Raw genomic sequence first — 25062 nt, 5'->3', positions numbered from 1 at the left:
GTCAGGGATCAGTCCAAAAAGGCATTTTTTTTCTTTTTAGGATACTGTGCTATATAAAATAAAAATATATTCTCCCCAGTTAGCATTGTCTTCTCAGCACCTGGCACGGTGTTTAACAATACTTTTTTTTTTTTTTAAAGATTTTATTTATTTATTTGAGAGAAACAGAGCATGAGTGGTGGGGAAGAGCAGCGGGAGAGGGTGAAGCAGGCTCCTTGCTAATCAGGGAGCCTGACGTGGGTCTCCATGCCAGGACTTTGGGATCATGACCTGAGCCGAAGGCAGATGCTTATAATCTACTGAGCCACCCAGGCAACCTACAATAACACATTTTTTATTGAAAATATCACTAGATGGGTGACTGAATGGGTGCTACTTACATGCAAGAATGGATCTTTTCTAATCAGATGGTTTTCTGCTTACCTCAGATTACATGTTGCAAGAATTTAGGAAGCTTACAGGGAAAAAGAGTGCTGTTTGTTTCTACATAATATTTGTATATGAAAGCGAGTATTTGCTGAACTTTAGAAGCCTTTGGAGGGTTTTTTTTGAAATTCCCCACCATTATTCTTAAGAAGAGAAGAGAGAACAGTTCTTTTTTTTCTACCTTCTTGGCCGATAAGGAAAAGCGAATTTCAGAAAAACATGGGACGGAACAGGAAGTGTTCAGAGGTTTAGTCATACTTGTTAGGTATGAAAAAGCCCCACTGCATTCTCATATTGTTTCTTTTATGGACTTAACACTTCCTACTTTGAGAATACCTTCCTCCCCAAGGGCTCAAAGCCCTTTATAGTAATTAATCTTCATCCTGCTTCTTTTCTTAAAAACTTGAAATGTTAGCAACCATTTTGCTGGTGTCATACCAGCTTCCAGCTAAATGCATTTTATCTGTCTGGGTTCATGAGCTCAGATGAGAATGTGGCCCTACTGCAGCGGTAGGAGGACCCATGTGTCCTGGTTTCCCTGGGACTTTTCTGATTTTAGCACCAAAATCCCACACCCCAGCAAACCCCTGAGCCCCCTGGGGGGGAGGGGAACCAGGATGGTTGGTCATCCAAGAAGGTGATCAGTGCAGGTAGCCCCGAATGAAGAGAAATCCTTGCACCCCACGGTTCTTCCCTTCCGTGTGTGAAGGACACAACGCGAACCTTGGATGCCACTTGGAAGAGGATTCAAAGCACTAGTCATGGACTTAGGGCAAATTTGAGATGGGTAGATACAGCTTTGTGTGTACAAAGTAAAATTTCTGGTTTCTTGGGGTTTTCTTTGGTTTTGTTTTTTCTGTTTTCTGTCTACCCTTTGGCTCCTTACTATGGTGTATGGTGAAAAGCGAAAACAAGAACTGATAACTGCCTAATTTCTGAAACAAGAAGTGTGATTTCACATACTTCTGTTGGTCTCAGGTTTTTTCATCTGAAAAATGAGGATGCTGGTCTTGATTTCTAGGGCCCCTTTCTGCTCAAACTTATGATGAGGAAAGAGGCAGGAAGTAGGAAGCAGGAGTAGTCACCAAGAAAATGGACTCCATCCCCTTTAATAAGCTCTACTCACAAGAAGAACATTTTCCTTTTAAGTCTGAATCTTTCGACATACTTAGGGCGTTTCCACCTGTCATTTCCCACCTCGTCTTTTTCTACCATCTTGTGCTGTGTTGTTTGAATGTGCTGCTTTGTCAGTGCCGAGGAGGGAGTGGGCGGCTGCCGTGCTTCTCCAGGTGGACCCGACACACAGACGGCCTTTCCTTTCTCTGCCTTTAGAGGACCTAGAACAACCCTTGCTCTCAGGGCACCCTGGCAGTGGGCCGAAGTACATTACCCTGGCTGTCAGAATATTCTCTCTTCTACTCAAACTGTCCAGCTCCAGATATATGATCATCTTGTGAAACACTAGAACTTTCAAAAACTTTCCAGTATATTTTTTACTGTCTTACATGAGCCCATAATGCCACTTTCCTTTTGCCAAAGATCCTTACTCCTCATTTTGGGGAGGAAATGTAAAGGGATCACAGCTTTAGAATCCAACATACCTTGGTTCGAATTCTAGCACCATTTGTTGTGCGGCATTGGCAAGCACGGTCTGTAAGCTTGATGCGGCTGGATTTCTTCATTTATAAAACCAAAGGGTATCATATCTTACTGTTGGCACATAGAAGGCGTTGAATATACTTTAGCCCTTTATTTTCTCCTAACCCTTCCCCCTGTACCATGCTCCTTGACATGTCACCTTGTTTTTGTTCTTTGCTGTTACTTTTAGAGATTACAGGAAAGGTGTTACAGGTAAAGGCCAGTAAGTACACAGTGAGTGGGTGCTAATTGAATAATTATACCAAGCTTTCTTCCTAACAACTCGTACTAGGCCACGGTGCCCCTGAATGGTTATGGAACCAAGTGGGGAAAAGATGTCATTAGCAAAGAACCAGTCACTTTAGTGTAAGAAATGAAATGTGTGCATAATTGGGCACCTTGCACAATTGAGCACCCCCATGCTCAATGATACTGAAAAGATGATCTATAAATGGAGGTAAAGCTGACAACTGATCGTTGTGGCACAGTGGGAAACCTCCATTGAGCAGGCCCCTGGATGTTTCAGCTGTAGTCACTAACATGTTAATCAAAAGAATCAAATGCACTGGGGCGCCTGGGTGGCTCAGTCAGTAAAGCTTCTGCCTTCAGCTCAGGCCATGATCCCTTGGGTCCTGGGATTGAGCCCCTCCTTGGGCTCTTGGCTCAGCAGGGAGTCTGCTTCTTCCTCTCCCTCTGCCGCTCCCTTTGTTCATGTGCTCTCTCTCAAATAAATAAATAACATCTTAAAAAAAAAAAAAGAATCAAAGCATGTTTTCTCTTTGAGTAGAGCATTGAAAATAGTATTAAAGAAATTACCTGAACTCTCTCTCCAGGAGCACCTATCACATCCAGTAGATGGATGATCTGATCATGCCAGGACATGTAGACCTAGCAGTGGACACTTCTGTTGCAGCATCTTTATAGCAATTAGCTCTTTTGATTCCATTTTCCTGTTGGTTTTTTCCTCCTGTTTTTTTTTTCCCTTGCTTAAAAAAAGATGATTTAAAAGTGACTTAAATCCTATAATAGATAATAGTTTTACAGTAGCATCAAACAGTCCTTTATGTAATGATGTAATAATTAAGTGTAATTATGTGATATTGTGAACCTACCACAGATAGAACCACTAAGCCATCTCAGAAATGACCATATCTGTATGTGTGTTTGCCTATACGTCTTTATGATTTACCACAATTTTGGCCCATGTACACTTGTCATTGATATCTATCTATCTATCTATCTATCTATCTATCTATCTATCTATCTATTTTTATTCATGAGAAACACATAGAGAGAAGCAGAGACATAGATGTAGAAGCAGGCTCCCTGCAGGGAGCCTGATGCGGGACTTGATCCCAGAATCCTGGGATCACTACCTGAGCCAAAGGCAGATGCTCAACACTGAGCCACCTATGCATCCTGTCATTGATACTTATTGAGCTTTTTATGTTCTAGGTCCTATGGTAAGTTCTAGTGTATTATGTCCTTCAGTCCTCACAGCCTTTTAAGGTAAAACGAGTGTTGTTATAACCCTATTTTGTAGGCGAAGCAACTGAGACTTCTAGAGTGTAAGTAACTTGTACAAAGTTGTACAAGGTCATGCAGTAAGTGCCAGAGCCAAGGCTGAAAATATACCGGGGTGCTCCCACACCATAGCTCTTAACTACCACTTTATACTGGCAAAAAAAATATTTTTAGAACTAAATGAAGAAATCTAAGGAAGAGGAAACATGATACCGACATTCTAATGTCTTCTGTAATAACAATATGAACTCTTTTCTCTTTAAAATGTCATTGCGGGGCGCCATGGTGGCTCAGTCAGTTGAGTATCTGACTTGATTTCAGCTCAGATCATGATCTTGGGGATGTGAGATTGAGCCTCATGTTGTTGGGCTCTGTGCTCAGTGCAGAATCTGCTTGAGATTCTCTCTCTCTCTCCCTCTGCCCCTCCCCTGCTTGCGCTTGTGCGCATGTGCATGTGCTCATGCTCTCAACTAAATAAATAAGTAAATAAGTTTTAAAAGTTCATTAAAAGAAAACTTAAAGGCTCCATTCTTCATCTTCTACTTAATAAGAATGGGCAAAATATCTAGGTACTTCATGGCATATGGCCCCTTTCTGAGATTCCCATTCTCATGTCCAAGCCCTCTTTTTCCTTCCAGTGCCATGTATACCAGTGTTTATTTGCTGCTTAAGCCAGTTCATTCCTCTGTAGGTGTTTTTGGGTTGACCAACATTCACGTGGCAACTTCTGCTTAAAAGTACCTTAGCCCCAACATCAGCACAGGATGGGGGTCTAGGATCTCCAGTTGAATAAGTGTGTGGCTTCTTGATGCCTGTGGAAGTAAGGCTAAGGAAGCTGGTCTTTGGAGGACTTATTTCTTAGTGAAATCAGAATTGGTGTGCCACCTAACATGATTTCTAGAGCAGTAGGGGTAAGGCTAAAAAAGGAATGCTTGTGCCAGCACTCAGATATCCACATTACACATTGTTTCCTTTAGAGTTACAAAGTAGTCACTTAAGAGACAACATGTTTATGTGAACTGTACACACCTCACTTGTCATGGAAGAAAGATCCTCAGTTCATAGGCTCTGGGTTCAAAGACTGCCTTTTCACTTATTAATCTTAGGCAAGTCATGTAACATTGTTGAATCCCAATATTTTAGTCTTTCAAATGGGTTTAAACCCCGAAGGCAGTTCTATAAGATAGAAGGAACATACTAGGAGCATAAGTCAAGTTGCATCAATTTGATCTGGTCCTGTGGTTCTGCATGTGAGTGGCAAGGCAGGTGCTGTCAGTGCTGTGTATCCGTGTGCTGCCTTGTGAGGAACACACGATGCCAACACTATTTACACGTACACTGCTTTGTCTGCGTCAGCTGGAAGCAGAAATTATCCCTCATCTCATTCTTCCTGTTTGGAGTATTTAGAGCTCTTACTCTCTATATCATTTTAGCACCAACTTGTCGGTTTCAAGGAAGAAGTCTGTTGGGTTTTGTTTGAAGTTGGACTGAATCTATGGATTGCACAACAACTCCCTATTGTAATCAATCTCCCTGTCTATGAGTTTTACATTTTTCCCATAAAGGTCTCAAATAATGTTTTAAAGATTATTGTCACGTCTATAATTGCTACTGTAGCTACTGATTTTTTTTTAATTGCACTTTCAATTTGTGTTTGAGGTTCATCTGTAGCAACATTGTTAAACTCTCCAATTAATTCTGAGTTAACTTGGATTTTCTATATAGAAAATCATATTCTCCATCAATAAATGACACTTCTTTTCTCTTGTTCTTATAAATTTTTTATTCGTATTCTTGTCTTACAGTGCTGGCTAGGACATCTCATACAGCAATACATATAATTAGTTACAAAAAAATAAAATGGGGATTAAAGTGTCACACTTATTTGATTGCTGGAAAATTTATTTTATTTTTTTTAAAGATTTTATCTGTTTATTCAAGAGTGACACAGAGAGGCAGAGATATAGGCAAAGGGAGAAGCAGGCTCCTTGTGGGGAACCCAACACAAGACTTGATCCCAGGACCTTCATGTCCTGAGCTGAAGGCAGATGCTCAACCACTGAGCTAACCAGGTGCCCTGTCCTATAACGTTTTATGTGTATGATGGATCACTGGGAAGAGAAGAATAGGCAGCGTTTTCCTTGATTGAGACTAGAAAAAGAAATCCGTCTCATTGTCAGAGGCTGGCCTTGAGTGTTTAGGTGTCACACCTAAACTTCAGGACAAGAAGGGGTAAGGGAGAAAGCTCCACACGACCTGGCGTATCTTAACACCCAAATAAAAACCCAGTTATTTCACATCACCTGTCAATCACTTTCTGGTTCAAGAAAGATGCTAAGACAACTTGTTATAGCTGATTTCAGGTTTTTAGCTCTATCTATCATTTTAGCTCTATCATCAACAGCTTTAAGCAGTTCCCTCCCCTATGGGCTCAACTGCCCATTCAGGGCTTCCTGTCCTGCTTCTCCTCCTGTCTCAGAACAAGCCCCCACCCCCACCCCCTAATCTGGACACGCCTGCTTTCCTCAGCAGATCTGCTCTTGAGTCTGGGTCTAGGTTTTGTCTTCACAGTCCCTTGTTTCTGGATTGATGGCTTGTGGGAGCTTGGGCTTCCATTTTCCCGTGTCTACATCCATACTGGGGCCCAGCTCACCCTCACCTGCTTTTCAACCCCCCCAATAGCACACTGGAGTCCCAGACCCTCCTACTCACTCAGGAAGGAAGGCTGACATTAGCAGGAAACTGCATGTGAGCAGGGACTTGCCTGTCTGTTCCCCTTGCACTTAGAGCAGTGCCTGTTGGTTAGCACTGGGCACTCATTGTTGAATGGATGGATGGATGGATGGATGCATGCATGCATGAATTGAATGAGCCTCATTCAGTAATCTCACCAAGAGCATTTCTTGGTGCCAAAACAAACTCATCTTTTGTCTTGTGTTTTCCCCTGGGGCTACCTAGTGACTTACTGGTTAAGTTTTAAGTCCCACTATCCACATAAGAATCTTGCTACAAGCTGCCAACTCTGCTTCATCTCCTTTTACTTCTCCCCTCCAGGGGACATGTTCACTGCCCGTTCATCCAGTTATCTGACTTGTTTTTAGGACTTATCCAGGAGGTTCCTGGAACACCTTACCTATACTATGATCCCATCACATCAATTCTGCTGCCTCATGAGAGAGGCCTTTTTAATGTGGTTATACTTATTCCAGTAACACCATCCTTCCCCAGAAATACTGTAGAAACCCCTCCTTTAGAACTTTCAGAACCTGTTATAATGATTTATTGCAATTCTTTGTATCTGACCAAAAGCAATTGCAAGTACTCATCAGACTTGAAGCCAAGTAATTTTGGCTATTTCCAAAATGTAAATCCTGCCTCAAGAACCAGAGTTGTTCATTACTCTAATTATTTACATGACATTGCTCTCTCACAAAGACTTAAAAAAGTGGCAGCAGACTATGTTTGTGCTGTTGACCGCACTCTCCGAAGCACAGAGCCTGACACACAGTATGTGTGTAACTAATGAATGAGCAAGTGAATGATCTGAAGATCTTCCTAAAAGATATGACTCAATGAATACATGCCTGACACTGCTAGGTGTTGAGAATATGAAGATGAGTAAGAAAAACAAGTTTTATTTTCTTCAAAGAGCTTAAAGTCTAGGGGAGGAAAAAAAAAACCTTAAGGAGAAATATTTTATTGTCAACTCTTACATAGCACGCGTATATATCATTTCATTTAAACTTCCCAACAATTGGGACTCCTGGGTAACTCAGCAGTTGAGTGTCTGTCTGCCTTTGGCTCAGGGCATGATTCCAGGGTCCTGGGATTGAGTCCCCCATGGGGCTCCCTGCATGGAGCCTGCTTCTCCCTCTACCTGTGTCTCTGCCTTTTTCTCTCTGTGTGTCTCATGAATAAATAAATTTTAAAAATCTAAGAAAACAAACAACCTGAAAACCCCTGTAAGATTAGTCTTAGTAAGAGATGGAGTTTATGGGGGGGATGGATGTAAGGATGTCCTTCGTAGAACATCAGTCCCAGGCCAGGGCACCCATGTTTCTTCTCAGCCACTGTTTCCCCTGCTGCAGCAAGGCAGCCAGGCAGATGAACGTGGGTCAGACCCAGCCTTGCTCTCGAGGAACTTAGAATCATATCATTTACTCTGCATAGGGCTTTCCTTCCACTTTAGTCCTATTTTCTCCTATTTTGCACTCTGATGAGTGCAAAGAGTCTTCTTAGAAGTTGAAACCTCTGTTTTATGGTTCAGAATTGTAAATGGGAGAAATGATTGGTCTTAAGGAGAATGCCCAAGTCTTTAGGAGTTGCAGGGGGGATTATATTTCTAGGCATCACCTAAGAAAGGTTGTGGCCAAGTTCAAGTGCATCCAAATGAGGGAAAGTTGCAATGTGGTGATAATTTGTGTTGGTGAGGAAAGCTGAAGCTGCAAAGTGGCGTCTTGAACAAACTTGTGTTTCAGCTCCCAGGGAAGTTTGTTAAGTAGTCAAAAAGGGTGAGTGAGCCAGTGAGCTGGAGAGGAAGATAGATATTGATAACAGGAAGAAAGTAGAAAACTTCTCTTGATGGAATCCAAAGTCCTCTGTATTCTTTTGAGTGCTGAGAAGCTCATTGTCACCGAGTACAGGGGCAGGAAGTACCTCTATTCCCTTAGTCCTTCTCTGTAAATGGATTCCAGTTTAGAGAACTCTTATGACTGATCATTGCAATTGAAGAAATGCAAGAAGAGGAACATGGGTCATCTGTAGTCATTGTCTACCCAGAGTTCATGATGTTTCTGAAAGGATATGGGATTGCATTATACCTGGTGACCTCCACTCATTCCTGTGGGGTACTCACTGTCCGAGCATCTAATCCGCAATATGCAGTACAGTTGTTGGTAGCTGTCTGTGGCTGATGAGCACTGGAAATGGCCACTGCAACAGATACTGAATTCTTAATTTATTTAATTTTAATTAATTTTCATTTAAAAATGTACTTTTTTCTTAAAAAAATCTTTTAAGTGTGTTTGGAACAGCTTGGATATGTGAATTTACCTTTTCAACTGTGAATTTTGTGAAATCTAAATGTAGATCAAGTATTTCCAGTGAAAATTTGGTGTCTGGTTGCACTGTAATATAAACTAGACCCTAGCTTCCAAAGACCTAGTATGAAAAAAAAAAAAAAGAATGTATCTCAATAACTTTATTGGTTTTATTGGTTTTAGTTTGGATACATTGAGTTAAATGTCATACGTTATTTAATTTTACTTGTCCCTTTTTTAAATGTGACTACTAGAAAATGTTGAATTACACATGTAGCTCGCATTGTATTTCTGCTGAATCGTGTTGGTCTAGACAATGTCCTATGGGACCCACTGGAAGCATTATTAGTGTTGCTTTAGAGAAAGTTGCTGGACTTCCAAAGCTAGAGACCTGCTTTCCCCATTGTGTTACTATGCCTTTTTTTTTTTTTAAATAAGGATTTTATTTATTTATTCATGAGAGACACAGAGAGAGTGGCACAGACAGGCAGAAGAAGAAGCAGGCTCCCTGTGGGGAGCCCGATGCAGGACCCTGGGATCACATCCTGAGCCAAAGGCAGATGCTCAGCCACTGAGCCACCCAGGTGCCCCATCATGCTTTTTTTTTTATATGGATGGGCTCAAGATAACTGAGGATTGGAAAACAGGTCTTATTAACAGTAAGTCAATTGAGAAAGGTAGCTTTGCTTGTGTTAATCAGGATGATTTTCTTTCTTTTTTTTTTAAAAAAAGATTCTATTTATTCATGAGAGACACAGAGAGAGAGAGAGAGGCAGAGACACAGGCAGAGGGAACAGCAGGCTCCACGCAGGGAGCCCGATGTGGGACTCGTTCCCGGGTCTCCAGGATCAGGCCCTGGGCCAAAGGGGGCGCTAAACCGCTAAGCCACCAGGGCTGCCCTCAGGATGATTTTCTAATGCGTTTTCACCCCATGCAGAAACCACTGGTTCTCATGAAAACACATAGCTACATTAGTGCTTTGTCATTTGTGTCTGTTCAGACCCTGCTCTTTCTGCAGGGAGAAACCTTGGTGATCGTCAGCATGGATTTAATTTGCTTATGGCAAGGAACCTAAAGAAATACAGCTAAAGGGGAATTCCATAGCATTAAAGGAAATATTAGCCTCTGCTAGCTTCTGTTTGAACCCTACCAGCTCCAAGTGGTTTTCGGAGTCCCTATTTCAAATTTTTGGTTAAACTTTCCAGATCTTCCTATTTATAGATTTCAGTTGTTGGCAGCTCCGCGTTCGAGCTGTTGTTGACACCACTGGTGAGGCTTGACTTGGTGGTGATACTGCAGTGTGCTTTCACAGCTTGGTTTGCAAGTTGCTTTCTAAAGATGTAAAGAGAATTACTATCCGCTGTAGTAGTTTCAACACCTGAGTGAATTTCAGATGCTGAAGTCACATTCCTGCCATGATGCTATCGCTGTTTTAGAATTGTATTTTGCTTAAAGGAAGAGGCGATAAAATACTAATAACATCAAAGATTGCTTGGAAACTTGAAAATTTTGTTTTAGAGGAAGAACTGAAGTTTCCTGTGGCTTTTTTCGAAGGTGGTTTGTTTTTGTTTTTTGTTGTGTTTTGTTTCTATCAAGGAATGAATAAGTAATTCAGCAAGGTTCTTAAGTAAGCCGCCCTTCCCCTTATGGGCCACTTTATACCCAGATTTTTATCACAATGACCAAGAGTTTAAAAAGCATTATAGGCAGAAGGTAACTCTGGAGAAAGATGACATCTTTGAGCTTAGGGCTGCTAGCTTTATCCAGAACAGTATGTGATTTCATTCAAGAATCTTGTTAACCCTTCAATGTCAGTTCCTACATCTGTCAAGTAAGCTTTGTACTAGTTGTGGTGACATGACTCCTAGGGATGCTAGGAGGCTAGAACAGCCTGTAATTGAAGGGCTTTTGGTAATTGAAGGGTATCTTGGTAAAGAGCTTTAGCAGGCTGAAAATTTCTACTAGTTTAGGGTTCTAAGATTTTATTAAGAAGTTAGCTGCTGGGAGTTCAAGTTATTTCTTCAAATTATGATTGGTTGATAGCTCGTGTGCAAAAATAAAGACCTAACCACTAGTAGCAGGGTTACTTTGGGGGCACATGGGACCCATTCACCCCTTTAGAATGGCACAGATGCAGCCCTGACCACCATCATGGGGACCATGCCCCTCACCAAAGAGGCTTCCCGGTCTCTAAGCAATTTGATGCGGATTCATTCTTGAGCAAGAAGGGTACCTGGGGCCCAAGCACATGAAAACAGATAGACCCTTCTGAGTGTGAGAGGGGGAAGGTACAGCAGGCCAGAAGTGGGATGGGTTTTCATTCATTCTTGCTTTTCCTTCATTAACCTTGCCTTGCTCCTGCTGCACACTTCAAGTGTCATCAGTGCTGAGAATACAGGCTCCACGTGGAGCTCCAGAAAGTAAAACAGCCCAGCCTTCCTGCTGGCAGGTTTAGGGAGAAACTCCAGAGGCAGTTGGGAGGAAAGAGGAACCAGTGCAGGCACACCTGTCTGGGGAAGTTGTTCCCAAGTAGGTCAGGTAGTCATCAATCAGGAACTTCCTGACTTAAACTGATAATCTCCATTTTATGATTAAAGGCAGAACAGTAGCAACTCAGTCAGGAGGGAAGGACAATTAGAAGATTGGTTAATAAGGTTTCTGAAAAACTGTTGTGAAAGATGATCAGTTAACGTGTCTTGATGTACTAGATTTATTTGTGTTGTGATTCTCAGCCTTACCCTTCTGTGTATTGAAATCGTATGGAGAACTTTAAAGATACGGATGCCTGGCTGATTTACTTGGATACTAGAAATTTTTTTTCTTCTTTAAAGATTATTTATTTATTTATTTGAGAAAGAGAGCACAGATGGAGAAGGAGAACCATACTCCCCATTGAGCAGGGAACCCAACCCAGGACTCAATCCCAGGACCCGGGGATCATGACCTGAGCCAAAGGGTGCCTCAGGTGCCCCAGAATTTTTTATTCTTCTTAAAGCTTCTCCAAATGATTCTTCTGTACAGCCAAGATTCAGAATACCTGATGAAGAATTAGAATGTGTGTTTCCTTGATTGTTAACTGATCCTGAGTCCTGAAGGTATGTGGAAATTCAAGCGTACTTTTCCTATACTGTGGAGTCCTAATAGTTTTAATGAAGGCACAGATCTTATTAAAATAGTCTTAACAACAGGGCTTCAAGAGTGTAGCATAGGAATTTCCTTATTTCAGGCCAGTTGGTATTCTGATAAGCACTGCTGGCATCTCTGACACACCCAGAAATCCATTGTCAAAAACAAAACCCCACAGTCTTTGTAACCATGACCACAGTGAAGGAGAAGATGCCTTTTCTGAGTTCCTATCAGAAGTCCTGTGTCTAAGAATTGGGGAATTTCTAAGATTTTTGAAAAGCATCGGTAGTAGAGGTTGAAGATTCTTGCCACAATGGTTATGACTTCTGGAAAAGTTTTTCTGAAAGAGGAACGCGGGTGTGTGGTGATGGTAATCAGTGTTCAAGGTTGTTTGTATGATACTTTTTAGAGGTGTAGAGGCTTGGGGGGATGGGAGAAGAATTCTGCCCTAATTCCTCAGTGAGGTATATAGTGAAGTCATGTCAATTATGTCTTGGTTTTAATTAAGTTCTCATTTTACATCACAAAGACAGGTTTAATTCTTAAAGCACACACAAAAAAGTAATGCTTTATTTGGGACTTCTCAAATTCCTTGTCATAATAAAGCCTTGCATTTATAGAGAGCCTTTGTATGAAGAAACTCATAATATTTTACAAGCTTCACCTCATTTATCTTTAAAATAATATTCTATGACAGTAGAAGTTGGGTATTGGTATGCCAGTTTCTCAGATGGCAATGCTAAGGAGAGGTTATTTCCTTTATGCTGCTTTTTAAGTATAGTGATCTTACATGGTGCCATTGAAATTATTTTGGTAGTCAACATTTTCCAGAGATATAAATCTTACCCAGATCTAGTTTGCGCTTGTTACTCTAGGTATAGTTTACAGGGTTTTTTCTATTTATATTTATTTTTCCGCCTGAGGCAGCCCAGGAATGATCTGATACATGTAGAACAAGGGAATTTGTTCAATCTGACCATGGTAGTGGCTATAACCCAGACTTCTGCTTTACAGATTGAGGCATGGTGGGGGGCGAGGGGTATATCTCCTGGTTCACGGGAAATGGACTGAGTCCAGTTAGGAACTTGTAGGACTTCATGCAGACAGCTTCACTGCATTTTAGAGACTTCATTCAGTTTTATTCAGTATTCCTGGATTACCATCATCTGAATTAGAATGTAAATCTTGCTCTGTATCAGATCTTGAAAACCTAAAATTTCCACAGTAAAAAAAGTATCTTTTTCCTTTTAGAGGAGGTCTGGGTTGCCTCCCCTGCAGCCACCCCCAGCAAAGAGCTGGGGGTTGTGGGTTCATGCCAGAGCTTCTCTTTCTTTCTCTCTCTTCCTTTTACAAGACTTCCAGGATACAGCCGCTCAAGGAAGAAATGAAGATGAGCAGAGCCCAGAGTGGTTCTGTAACACAGAAAGCTGTGTGGGGGAGGGGTGAAGGGTTTATGAGGCAGCAGGTGGAAGGGGAGGAGGGAACAAATGGTTCATGCTCAGGTTTGAAGCAAGAGCCTGTGCATTAACCATTTATTCTGCCTCTGGGCTCTGCAGAAGTCTGACCCTCGATCTTTCTTGGCCTAGGTATTAAGGTCCCATGACCCCTGGGAACTTCATTCCCACCCCAGGGGCACTGTGAGTGTTCTGGAGAGCGGTCACAGGACAGGTGGAACATGACGGGAAGGTGCCTCTCCTTTGGGGGGAGAAATTGAGAAGCACTCTCTAATGGCATCCTTGATACAACTCAATAGCAACTCTCTCAGTTCATTACTTGTTAGCCCCAGGCAGGGACACCGCATCCTGGCTAATTGTAATAGCCAGATCATTAAGGGGAATGGCATTAATGGAGGAGAAAGCAGCTAATCAAGAGCCCAACTTGGCCACTTTGTGGTGCCCAGGATATAAGCTGCTGTGAATTTAAGTACCTATTTCTTTTGTGATGAGAATTAGTTAGGAAGAAAGGATTAGTGACCCTCTTTCAAAAGGTTGATCCAAAGCTTAGAGGCATTTCTGGATAAATCCCACAGCAAGACTTTATTTTTCACAGAGCTAACACCTGCTGGTTTGTGTATAAATAAACTCATACCACCTTTCTTACCTTGGAGCAACCCACTATCAGTAGGACATGCCCTTTCACAGGGTTTCCGAGAGTGATGATGTATATGTTGGTGAGCTCACCTAATCTCTGCTCAGAGCAAAAGCATCATGGCAGGGATGAGGGGTGTAGTCGGGACCACGGAGCGCACGCCTTTAATTTTCCCATTCAGGTCTAAAGTGCGTTAGCACTGGGTTCCAGCCGAGTGAGCTGAGCATCCTTCAAGCATAGACCTCCCTGGAAACCACAACCTGGCATGCAAAGGAATCACAGCTTGAGATTCTGCTTACAATTCATGTCAGAAATACTTAAGAAATTCAGGAAAAAAAAAAAAAAGGAGGAAAGAAATTCATACCATCTCTGGGTTGGAAAGGATCTTAAGTAAAATGTTTAAAAATTGGAACAATAAAGAAATCTATTTGAGTTTTGTTTGCTTTGCTTTGATGCTTGTCTTAAAGGGTTGACTTCTAGCTCTAGGGATTAGTTTCTAATAATAGTTGGCAGAACCCTTAAATCCTGTGAGGGGACTTGGGGAGTTCTGATGGAGAGAGGGCAGGACTGTGATGATCAGGTTTGTTTAGGTCTGTTTTGCGCACATTGTAATTAATAAGCTCTGACTTGCCAGGGGATACAAGATCACATAGAACAGCATCTTGGAGTCATAAGACATCTTCAAGTTCTATTTGAGTCTCTTCCCCATGTAGGAACCCCCGTAGAGTCACCTTCGAGCCTCAACTTAAACGAGCTTGAGGGGAACGATACAACATATACGTATTACTTACTAGTGCACAGGTATATGCTGCTGGCCCTGCCCTCTTAGGTGCTACAGGGGAGCCTTGTCTTCACCTTATACTAATCCTTCCCACATTCAAAGACATCTAGAAGGATCCTTTCAATCTTTTCTTCCCCACAGGCCACGTGTATCCTTAGCACCTTTACCAAGTCCTCATTTGAGAGCATGGAGTCTGCCTCTTGAGATTCTTGGAGAAGCATCAGGGGATTGCCACTCTGATTTCTGGAGGCAGACTCAGCTCCTTCTTGGTATACAGATCTTCTCACTCTAGGTACAAATAAATGTTGACAGGGTCTGTCCTCCTTACCACTCCTGTGTGCCTCACCTGTACATTTAGATTTGCTGTTCCCTAGAGAAATGGGAAGTAGTTGATTAAGGGGAATTGTGTTTGGTTTTTGTTAAAAAAAATTGCTAGAAATAAAAGTAACATATTTATACTCAGAAATTATCTCAGGTGAGATTTCGGTACCAGGTGAAGTCATCATAGGCACAGGTAATCTACAAAGGCCCTGGTGGACCTAAGGTTTGTGTCCCACAGGAAATACCTGGATGGATTCTAATGGCTATTTCCATGCAGAGGTTTTGCCAGGAGAACTTCTCTTATACATTGTGTTTAGTCCCTTCCTCAGCTAAATGCAGTTACTCCCTCCCATCTGTGCTCCCAATAGGATAAGCAACAGGCTTCAGAAAGTTGGCACCCTGGCCTAGGTAGCTCTGTTGAGTGACTCTCAGGAACCCTACACAACTCTGTGAGGAATGAGGGCACAAAGTGATGAAATATTCCAGAGCTGCAAGGATTCTTACGAGCTTGGACTTATCTCTTGGGATTTCCCCCTCAGTCAGGAAGCCACTGCCAATGGGCTGCTGCTACTTAAATGTAGTATCCTATTCTTCTGTGTATACCAGCCATACCATCTCGTGAGCTGGAGACTTGAACAGATTACTTAACCCCTGTGATCTTCAGGTCGGGTTCCTCATGTGGAACAGGGATTATCATGCCTTCCTTGCCGGGTTATTGGGAGTCTAAAGTAAAGGCTTCATGGCAAGTGTATTCCAAATGTGCCCCTTCCTGATGGTTGCAGTGACAGCAGCTTCCAACTAAGAGCAGCACATACGCTCTGAGGTGTGTAAGTATTATTATGAGTGCCTGTGTGTATGTGTGGGTAAAGCGACACAGAATTTTAGATATTGAGACCATCTTGGATATTCGAGGACTTGACAGTGGCAGTACCCATAATACCTCATGCAGGTGTTGGCTTGTAGTGGACACTTGAAGAATGCTGAAGTATTTTTCATAACAACCGTAAGGAGAAAAATGCCCTTGTGACCTTTTACAGCGGTCTTTGACTACAGGGCCTGTTGCTCACACTTCTTTTTATTCACTTTGCTGTGCACAGATAACTGTTCTGGGCAAGAGGAAGACTTAAGATGCTGTAACTAATTGCGTCTGATTGACAGGCACGATATCCTGTCTTCTGGTTTTAGGCCAGGAAGATAAGAAAAGGTGCTGTTTCAGTTGTAAATATACAGGGATCTGCATAAACCCACCTGTTCAAATGTCCAAAGCAAGAGCCCATCTCAGACCAGTAAAGCCAGGCCCCTAAAAAGATCTCCTCATTGGTATGTGTGTGTGTGTGTCTGTGTGTGTGTGGTTTGTTGGGTGCACCCCACCCTGCCCCCTTCCAAGGGCTAAATGGGCATCTGGGTGACAAGGACGGAAGCCCAGAGGGACGAGGAGTATAGCTCCACCTATCCTAATTTTTACAGAGTATCCCCATTTTTTCCCTCCTAAAATTACTGCAAGCACATCAAAAGCCAAAGGCTGAATGAGCTGTCCAAATATAATGACTTGGCACCCAGAGGGATGTTTCTCTCAGCAGAGCAGCTGGACGCTAAGAGGAGGGACTACTTGGGCCGCCGGGATAGGGGTCTTCCCGAGCCTCTAGGGGATGGAAAGGTAGCATCGCAACGTCACTGCTGGGATTTGATGGAGCCAGTTTTCTCCTTCAGAGTTCATGTTTGAACACCTCCGATCCCGAGGTATATCCCAGATCCTAAGGAGTCTTCCTTCCTTCTGGGGAGATGTCAAAACTGCCATGCATGGCCTGTGGCTCCATGTACAGTGTGGATTGAGAAAAGTAGACTGGTGTTTTTGTATCTTTTCCCAAGTTCTTTAAGTTGATCTTGCTACCTTGGGGGTGAAGAAAATATTCAATGTAGTTTTGCCAGTGAAAGAGAGAATGTTAGTTCAGGTTCTTGTGCGTGTCTGTTTGCATCCACTGTGCCAAGAATCTTTAAAACTGTGCAGCTCCACTTTCTGTCTTGCTCTCTTTTTGGGTGACGTATGGATCACTCTGGTTAATGAAAGCTTATTTAATGAAAGCTCCAGCCACCACCTTGCATCATTTTGCAGACACCTGAGGGTACTTCAGTAATTGTGCATTCAGACCTCCAGTGTAGTGAAGCTCGGTAAATTACTTCCTACAGGAGACATTTCTTCTTTTCAGTCTGTGGAAGACAAACTGTAGAGTACAAGCCTCCGCTTTCTCAGGCAGCTTTCCTAAAAACCTGCAGGGTGGAAAAGAGCCCCTTCCTTCAAAAGATTGAGTATTCACAGCGTGTCCAGTGTATCTCTGGTGCCTGCTGTTTTCCATCTTGGTTGAGTTGCTAGTTTCATTGCAATGAAGGGACACCAGACTGCAGCAGGATGAAAAGGGCACCTGTAGAATTTCCACTCTCATTTCCTGAGAAATGGTCACCACTCTGTTCGAGTGGCACACTTCCCCCTCAGGACTATACACGGGCTTCAGAAACCATCATTGGGCATTCAGGAGAGGGATGGGGCCTATTTTGGGGAAAAGTTGCTAAATTGGGGATATCTCAGCTTTTGAGGAATCTTTAAGATTACCTATGAACCATCTTTTTGCAAGTACAACCAAACTTTGTGTCTGTTTTTCTCAGTTCCAGAAACGTGTTATCTTTATTTCTAGAAAATTAATAATTAGCAACAGGTTCTAAGTGTCTCAACCCTTCAGCTTCTTTAAAGAACTAATGGTGCAAAAACAAATGTGTCAATGCATCAGGGGGATCCCAATGATTTATAGAAGCTCTATGTTGAATAATTTTGAAAAGGGAAGACTCTTGGTAATAAGAATAGTCTTTTTTTTTTTTTTTTTTTACTCTTCTAGTCTGTAATATGCAGCCATGGGGTGGGAAGGAGAGGGGAGGGAAATACCATTCTCCTATGGATCATAAGTTTAAGTTTATTTTACATGATAGTCATAGGTTCCTAACTATTTGATTTAAAAATGAGCAGAATCCAATGGGTACCCTTCATTGGCCCTTCATGGTTTGGGGGAGGAAGGAGGACAAGGGAATAGACTTCATTTTGGTTCTGGTAGTTAAATGCTTGCAGCAACTCTACTCCATATTCCATTTAAATTTAAAAAAAAAAAAAAAGAAAGAAAGAAAAAAGCCTTCTATAATGGTTAGTGAAATTTACATTTCATCCCTTGCCTAAAACTATTTTTAGCCTTATTTTTTCTTTTCAGAGCTTTGTGTGCTGCTCCCCGCCCCCCCTCCTTAGGTATTACAATTGGTCTTAGAAATGGCAGTGCCTCCCTTTTGTTCTGCAGGTTGGTTTGATAGATTGTCTGCAAATTTGAGAGCAGCACGTTTAATTTTTTTAGCATCTAAACAATAATGTAACCACATCACGGCCTTTTCAGTCACATCATTGACCTCCACCAGCAGTTTATCCCCCTACAACACTTGAATGCATTAATATCACTGTCTGTAGCATTTTAATTTAATTAGAGCAGTGGTTATAATCCTCTTGGGAAAATTGTTATCTCCTCTGTAAAATGTTAAAATAAAACACCTCTGGTTTTCATCGGACTGACAATTTGCTTTTGAGGTGAATGTGCTGTAAGCAGGTACTCCCCTTCCTTTTGTTGGGGTCAGACCACAGAAGCAGTTGTGAGGACCAAGAGATTTCCGTGATTTGAGAAATTGGATGTTGGTCTCCTTAAGCCTCACTGTCTAGATGTCTCCATCTGAGATAGTGGTGTTTTTTTTTTTCCTATTTCTAATTGCTCATTTCTAATATTTTATTCTTATTTCTAATTTCTAGTAGTCTGCAGGTTGTGCCCTGTAGATACTAAGTGCCTGATTGTAGGAATAGATGAAAAAATGTGAACCTTGTGAGTCGCTCTAGAAATTAACAAAAACAAGAGACAAAGGGAAAGAAGCCTGTGGTGTGGGATTCCCAAGCGTGTATTTTGTTCTGTTTAGGAGAGGAGCCCACGTACTGGGCAGTGTCCTTTCTGGGGTCCCCTGAATGCTCTGCTGGCTGCCGAATCCAGGGTCAGGGTAGACGTGTAATGGCCGCTAGCAAATTGCTCAAAGTCCTAGAAGCACATTTTTGCTTTTCTCCTTCTTGGTCAAGGTATCCTCTCTTCTGATAACTGACAAATCGCTTCTTTGACCCTTTTAAAAAGGGCTTCCCATCCCAAGTTTTTGGTGTTGGAGTATGGCTGAGTAGAAACCATTGTCAGGAATAAGAATCTAGAATCTGTCTCTGTCTAGAATTGTTTGGACATGGGGGTGCTGGTATAAAATCCCAGGGCAAGCACTGAAGTGTGGCATTTCAGTGTAGCAGAAGGACAGGCAGCCACACAGAAGTACATGCAATGACAAGTTAGCAGTCAGAATATATGCATTTTAAAGCTGATACCTAGCTTGACCCTTATCAGTAGGCTGGAGGTAGATTTCCCAAGAAACAAAGCAAAATCCGTTTTGGGGGCTGGGTCTCCTTCATTTTTGTCCTTGATGGATTTAGTGAGGGGCGAAGGAGCTGGCATGATGTGGCCTGTCACAGAGACCAGTTGCAGGATCTGGTGAGTCTCTCCTTGCATTAAGAGACAGTCATCATATTATGAAATGCCATCTTCTTTTTTTTTCTCGCACTTGTGCCATGCCATTTGAAAACTTTTGGCTGCACTGTGTTTTCTTCATCAACAGTTTCACTTCTGCAAAAACCCTAACAAAACAAAGCTATTTCTGGGAATAAAGTTAACGGCAGATAAGATATCTAGACATATATTGGGACTGGGTATGTTGTTTTTTCTGTTTTGTTTTGTTTTTTTTGAGGGTTGAAGTGTGTGGAGAATTTGTTAAATTAGAAAAACAGACTGTGTTTAAAATGCTTAGAAAGCCTATCTCACTTTGAAAAACCCCTAAACAGATTTTGTATGTTTACCATAGGTGCATTGATGTCTTTGCCTTAAGCTAGGGTTGCTCAAAATAGGAGTGATGTTTGCTAAGGTTCAAGAAAAGTGAATTGAAGCTTTTGCCCCTGGGTGACCTTTCACCAGACATCTTGATCGATACAGAAATGAAATCTAGGATGTGTGTGCCTGCCTTTAATTAAGAAGTTCACGAGGAAAGTATGGGATGTATGCTTAAACAGAAATATTCCAAATGCCCTATTTGCTGGTAGAGGATGCCTCAGGGAAGGTACAGCGATTCCATTCGGAAATTACAGAAATATGTATATATTCATTTAAAATCGAAACTTCCTACCACAACCACCAAACTTTCCAGGCTCTGAGCTGAAGAGCAGCTTTAATTTGGTTATAGAGCCGGGGGGACTCCCCCGTTTCCCTTTTCACATTTGATGAAATATAAAATGTTAGAGAACCATCTTTCCAAAACATAAATACCCCCTTTGCTTTATTTTCATCTGTGATTTTTCTTTTGCTTCTGATCTTTGTTTTCATGATGGCGTTTTACTAATCTTTCTCCCCCCAACTAATTTTTGTACCTTGTAATGTTCCACTTTACTTTGCACATTTGGACTAGAGAAACTAATGGAAGTTATGTTTATTTATGTATGGACTTTAAGTCAAAGTAGTTGATCTAAGATGCAAATTGCACTGCTCTTCTAGCTAATAATAGTTGGTTCCTTGCCATTATTTGCTGCGTTTTAACTTAAAGCTAGTAATAATCCTTCCCATCCCATCCAGTTATTTTAATTGATCTAACAAACACTGTTTGAATTTAAACAGTGAATCTGCAGAAGTCGCCTTCCCCCTTTTCTTGTCAGTTAAATAAGTATCTTCAATTAAACAGTACTTGCCTTAAATGCAAACGGTTCTTGAATGAGCTCTGAAATACTTCAGGAGGAAAGGAAGTATCGATTCTGAGTTGGAGAAAGAAAGGGCAAGGAGATGCCATTAATGTTGCAGATAATACCCTGCTACGGAGGAAAAAAATTAAACACTGGATATTTTTGGTTTATAACGAGATAGGGAGAGCACAGAAGAATCTTGTTTGTAGATTTATTAATTAAATCTAGAACTTAGAAGCCATCACTCTGAGCTTACCTCTCAGGGGACCTGAGTACAGAATCGTATCTATAGTAGAAGCTGGGGATATTGCCAGAGAAGAGGAACCGTGGTTTTAATGTATGGGTGACATTAGTTATGTGACCTGGACAAGTAATTTTTGAAAGAGGAGTCTTTTAGAGCCATTCTCTTGGACACGCTGTTTCATTTCCTCCACCTTGTCTCGCCTCTTTCCTTGAACAAACCAACTAGTGCAGAGAGGAGAAAACGGACACCTACTGACCCGAGTCCAAAGGAGGAGCCCCACATTCAGCCTTTCCAGAGGCTCGTTATAAATCCTAAATGCTGGAGACCGGGAGGCCAGCTAACTGCGTGGAGCGTCTGCAGAGGGGCCGCGGGGGCCTGCGCCGAGGCCCGCTCCCCCAGGGCCCAGGTGCCCCCGCCCCGACTTCACACCCAAGTCAGTTCCAAGCTTTCATTGTCTTCTTCCCCCTCCCCTCTTCCTGCCCTTCTTTTTAACAGCAGGAACGAATTTCATATACGCCTCCCGAGAGCCCGGTGCCGAGTTACGCTTCCTCGACTCCACTTCATGTTCCAGTGCCCCGAGCGCTCAGGATGGAGGACGACTCGATCCGCCTGCCCGCGCACCTGCGTGAGTGTCCGCGCGGCTGGGGGCGGGCGCGGGCGGGCGGCGGGCGGCGAGGGCAAGCTCTGGACCTGTTGTCCCTCGCGGCGAGCGCGCGAAGCTGCTTTGCAGTCTCCCCCTCGCCGCCCCCACCAATGGCTTTGAAAAGCTCGAGACTCCTGTCCCCCCAAGACATGTTACCCCGACCTCTGGCGCTGCGCGCTCCCGGCAGAGTCCGCCAATCTCCTAAGAGGCAAAGGGGACTTCTTGGGAACATTTGTCTCCCTGACTTCACACTTATCTCCTCTTTTTAGTATTGTCATAGGTCCTAAATTTTGGGCAGTTTCTGAGCTAGACTCTGTCCCTGCTTTGCTTTTAGGCTGTATGTTCTTCCTTTCTTTACAGAGCCTCTCCTCTTTTTTTTTTTTTTTTTTTCCCCATGTTGGCTGCTTTTCTTAATTCGTTTTACTGCCTAGATCCGGCCTTCATCCCATCCTCTCCTCTCCCCCGTCCTGTTCTCTCATGCCTGCCTTGCCTCTGGCTCAGGTCGGTTGAGGTCTCTCACCTTTCTGCCTGAGACCGGCTCTGCCCCTTGCCTCTCCCAGCTCCCTGCCCGAATCCTCTACTGCAGCTTGGCAGAGATCAGGGCCAACGCACTTGTGCTGTTGGGGCCAGTCTCCAAAGCAGCCGACACCTGTCGTTTCCTTTTTGTCTGTCTTTCCCGTGCTGCCACCCAGCCTAGATGATACAGCATGATGGGCCAGCTGGGGAGAATGAGTCACCTGATTCCCACCCTGATCACAGTGTCCAAGAAATGCCAGGTTTTCTGGCTTGAATATTGTCCCAAGGGCGCAAATTCCAGGCTGTAGACGACATGGGAGGAGGGTCACCTTGGCCCTTCCCTAGCGGATTCCTGATGCTTCAGTGGTGGCACATTTGTGCTTGCCATCTCTTTCTGGCATGGTAATGCTCCCCAGGATATTCTCCTCCTCTTACTCCACCCCTCTTCAGAAGCCAGAAGGTTGCTTGCTGAAAGTGGAGAACAAAAAGAGACAGAGGATGCAGGCTTCTCTTCGCTCTCACCCCATGATAATTCAGGGAATCAGGTGACTATGATGCTGGATGCTGGGGAGCCCTAGGGGAATATCTGCTGGCTTATCTTTTCTCCTCCAGTGAGGATGGTTGCTAAGATCATGGGGAGGAGTTGAGGGCCATGAGAACCCTTCCTTCCCCTCCTCCAGCTTGCTGTGTCCCTCAGTATTTACAAAGTTGCTGCAAGTTAGAGTCAGCACATTCTGGCTTCACTTGGGCCAGGAGGTAAAGGGCATCACTCCACTCTCCCATCTTCTCCACAGTGAATTTTTACAGTTGACATTGGGACTGTAGAGGTCCTGTGTCAGGGTCATGACTGTGGGCACTGTTGTCCTTGGTAAAACTGGAGTGTCATGGTACCAGTGGAGCAGCAGGACTGGAAAAGACACCGAACTCGGGTAATAGCATCTTTGCCTCCAGAAGCTGTCCTGTGACCGGTATATTCCCTTCAGGAATATTCACCTGCAATTTGAACATGCTCATGCCATGTAGGCAAAACACTTCTACTATCCAATCTCATTCATTAATAATAATAATAATAATAATAATAATAATAATAATCTCATTCATTCATTCGTTCTACAAATATTATTGATTATCTGTGCTGTGCCAGACCCTCTTCTGGATACTGGGGATACCAAATGAACAAAGCAGACCAAACTCCTTGCCCTTACAGAGTTTAAAGTCGAGTACAGAGGGAAAAAAATAAGTATGAATGCTTGCCCCAAGTGAGCTAAGATTTCTCTTATAGTTTTTCATCCCTTTATTTTGAGATATCCCCTCCGAGGAGGCCCTAACTCTTGGTTTGCCTCTGGTTGCCTTTATTTTTGGAAGCTCTTTTACCACAGGACTGCCTCCCTGTAAGTAGTTACCATGGTAGAACAAACTAAGGTACACACCAAACTAGCTAGTTAGAAGACCTTAATTCTGTTTTTAAAAGCAAGGTTTTTTTTTTTTTTAAGATTTTTATTTATTCATGAGAGACACAGAGAGAGTGAGGCAGAGACATAGGCAGAGGGAGAAGCAGGCTCCATGGAGGGAGCCCGACATGGGACTTGATCCTGAGACTCCAGGATCATGCCCTGGTCTGAAGGGTGCTAAACCGCTGAGCCACCTGGGCTGCCCTGAAGATCTTAATTCTTAATTAGTTCTGCTGTTGAACTAGCTGGTTGACCATGAGTCAGTCATTATAATACTCAGTTTTCCTACCAGGAAAATTTATGATGGAACCAGAGAATATTTAATCGCCCTCTTAACTTTATTTATTTTTTAATATTTTATTTATTTATTTATTTATTTATTTATTTATTTATTTATTTATTTATTTATTTATTTATTTATTTGAGAGAGAGAGAGAGAGAAAGATCATGAGCAGGAGGGAAGGGCAGAGGGAGAAGTAGACTCCCTACTGAGCAGGAAGCCCAATGTGGGGCTCGATCTCAGGACCCTAGGATCATGACCTAAGCCAAAGGCAGATGCTTAATCAACTGAGCCACCCAGGCACCTGGCCCTCTTAGGTTTAAAATATGATTTCACTTAGGGAGTCATTTTCTCTACTTGGAACTGTCTCTTCTATACCAACACTGTTGCTGGAGTCAACGGTTTCCTCATGGGCCTCAGCTGGGCTGCCCACCACTGCTCTGCAGGCCCTGCCATGCACCTAGCACACAACTCTAATAGCTGATATTTGTTGTGGGATTGCCCTGGACCAGGGACTGTTTGACGTCCTTTATGTAAATTATTTTATTTAATTTTCCCAGCAGTACTGGTAAGGTAGATACAGATATTCTTTTAATATTCATGTCACACATAAGGAATTTAGGGCTTAGAGAATTTAAGTAACCTGCCAAGGTCACACAATTAGCAAGGGGTAGAGTCAGGATTCAAACTCAGTTCTGACTCCTGAGTCTATTATGCCACTATGTAAGTGTGTTTAATAAATACTTTTTTGGAAAGATGGATGAATTCAGGGTTGACGCTTAGCCAGTATTCACCGATGTGGCTATAGTGGCTGAAATGGTTTATGGCTGGAATCTTGTAACTGGTCAGTGAATTGTGGAATAGTTTGCTTATGTCCCTCAGATGGGACGGATGGATCCCCACATATATAATGATCAGATATAGGATTGTAGGATATTACTCCTGACCTTAGAATATAATCAGGTGGCCTTTTTTCTGGCCGTCTGGCTTTGGAGACATCCAGAGTAATCTGCATGAGCCCTGTGGTCCTGACATCTGGACTGAATCCTCTGAAAATGGAGGCTCCCAGACTCTTGCTGTTTGTCCTCAGCTGGGGCTTTCCACATGAGGCTGAGCTGCCCTCCTCCCTCTCCTGTTCCAGGATTCAGCTGCCCA

General features: G+C 42.8%; 1 protein-coding gene across 5 annotated transcripts in view; it reads left to right on the top strand.

The window, feature by feature from the left end:
- Positions 1-25062, top strand: part of ETV6 (ETS variant transcription factor 6) — a 236201-nt gene that overhangs the window by 70749 nt on the left and 140390 nt on the right. For 3 of the 5 annotated variants that reach the window (XR_007406572.1, XM_025455097.3, XM_025455099.3), the window contains exon 2: positions 21513-21642. The exons of 1 other annotated variant lie outside the window; for it this stretch is intronic. Coding sequence is in view for 3 of the 4 variants with exons in the window: in XM_025455097.3 (XP_025310882.1) it covers positions 21513-21642 (130 nt within the window). In the remaining variant the exon portion in view is untranslated. The remainder of the gene's footprint in view (positions 1-21512; positions 21643-25062) is intronic. One more of the 5 variants, XM_025455098.3, reaches the window with a different exon arrangement.

The sequence above is a fragment of the Canis lupus genome, chromosome 27, assembly GCF_003254725.2.
Source record: "Canis lupus dingo isolate Sandy chromosome 27, ASM325472v2, whole genome shotgun sequence".
NCBI classification, from domain to species: domain Eukaryota; kingdom Metazoa; phylum Chordata; class Mammalia; order Carnivora; family Canidae; genus Canis; species Canis lupus.
The sequence above is the reverse complement of the archived record's forward strand: the minus strand, read 5'-3'. Positions and strand labels throughout refer to the sequence as shown.